This window comes from Populus euphratica, unplaced genomic scaffold (assembly GCF_000495115.2).
Source record: "Populus euphratica unplaced genomic scaffold, PopEup_1.0 scaffold4888.1, whole genome shotgun sequence".
In the NCBI taxonomy this organism is placed as follows: Eukaryota; Viridiplantae; Streptophyta; class Magnoliopsida; order Malpighiales; family Salicaceae; genus Populus; species Populus euphratica.
In genome coordinates, this window is record NW_011504677.1 from 900 (window position 1) to 2,516 (window position 1,617).

At 33.3% G+C, this 1,617-nt stretch overlaps 1 protein-coding gene across 1 annotated transcript; it reads left to right on the forward strand.

Moving 5' to 3' along the window:
• Window positions 1-522: 522 nt before the first annotated feature.
• LOC105120112 (uncharacterized) lies at window positions 523-877 on the forward strand (the record flags this gene model as incomplete). Its single annotated transcript, XM_011018297.1, has 1 exon — window positions 523-877. A coding segment is annotated over one exon (355 nt), but the record flags the coding sequence as incomplete, so codon positions are not given.
• Between the last annotated feature and the right edge of the window lie 740 nt (window positions 878-1,617).

Consider the following 1,617-nt stretch of genomic DNA (forward strand, 5'->3'; position numbering starts at 1 on the left):
ATACACTTCCTATATTATTATTCCCAAAAAGAAGACAAAAAAAAAAAAAAAAAAACACTTCATACACCCAAAAAGCCGAACACTTTATATATCCCACTGTCTTGGTCAAATATTGGACCTTGCAATATTTTAAGCATGGTTTCAAGAATTAAGTAAGTTTACTTCTAACGTTATATTTTAAATTAAAATCTTATGAAAAAGAAGTTTCTTGAAGATATTCCCAAGTAAAACCCATAATTAATTTAGAGAAATCAAAGACTTTATTTTATATAGCTAACTAAATCCGATTAAAATAAGTACCATGATGGTATATATATAAATAAATAACCGATAGAGGAGAGCTTGATTTGTAAGAAATACTTACAAGTAACAACTAATTAAAAAATTTAAACTTGCCGTGTCCCAAAAAAGAGACGAGGTCTTTGCGGTAATAAACAAAGAAGAAATTGGAAAAACAACAAACTTGGGTACGTAACAACAAGTGGCCATGTTTTCCATATACATCTCCCTGAATTCCTGCAGGTCAGATTACTTCCACCATCATCCTCAAGCCATGCTTAGGGCACTAAATAAACAAAGAAATCCAAACAGGTATGAAAAGCTAGACAAGGAGCCTGATACCACAAGTATCGATCTGTTGGCCGGAGAGTTGGAGACATCTGAAAGCTTGCCGGCTCGTGAAGTTTCTGGTTCACCAAAGTTATGCACGCTAGGGCCAGAGCCGGCCCCTCAGAATGTTTCTTCGGTGAAGCCCAGCAGAAGAAAGGATAGTAAGAGCCACCCATTGTTCAGTCTCTGTGACGGTGCGGGAAGAAAGAAGAAACCTACGGCGAGGCCAGAATTTGCTAGGTACTTAGAGTATGTGAAGGAAGGAGGGGTATGGTTATGAATCATATATCCTATATATATGGTATGTTACAAAATAATGGTGAATAAAAATGTATTATGGAGTATATTTTTCATATTTCAACCGATTTTTTGGAGATTGTGCACTTACTTTACCTGCTTGTATAATTGTTAAATGTGTCCCTTTTAGTTTTAAGTGAATTATAAACTAGTCCCTTTAGTTTTTAATAAAGAAAGTAATTAGTCCTTTTATTTTAAAAACTAATTACTTAATCTTTTTCTTCTTCTCAAAACTAGAGGGATTACTCTATAATATACTCTTCAGTTTTCTTGCTCTTGTTTTAGGCTTTTGGCTCTGTTTGGTACAAAAACAAACCCAGGAAAAATGTCAAGCAAGTTTATTACTTGGAATCAGATTTCCAGTTCTTCCCCAATTCTCTTATCATGTTGAGATTAATTTCTTGAAGATTAAAAGTCATGATTACTAAATTGATGGTGATGAATGATCAATAAAGGGAAAGAATTAGCAGATTAATTAATGTTATAGAACTTTTAAAGGGTGGTGGAAAATATTTGACGAGATATGAGTAGAGCATAACATGGATGCAAAGCAGAATCTTTGCAATGTCGACTTCAATTGAAAAGGATTGGATGCTCATATGAGCATTGATAGGAGCCAGCAATATAATTAAAAACTTGTATGAATGTCAACTTTGTAACCGTTAATTACTGTCTATATAGCTTAGATAAATCAATAATATAAATCATTTC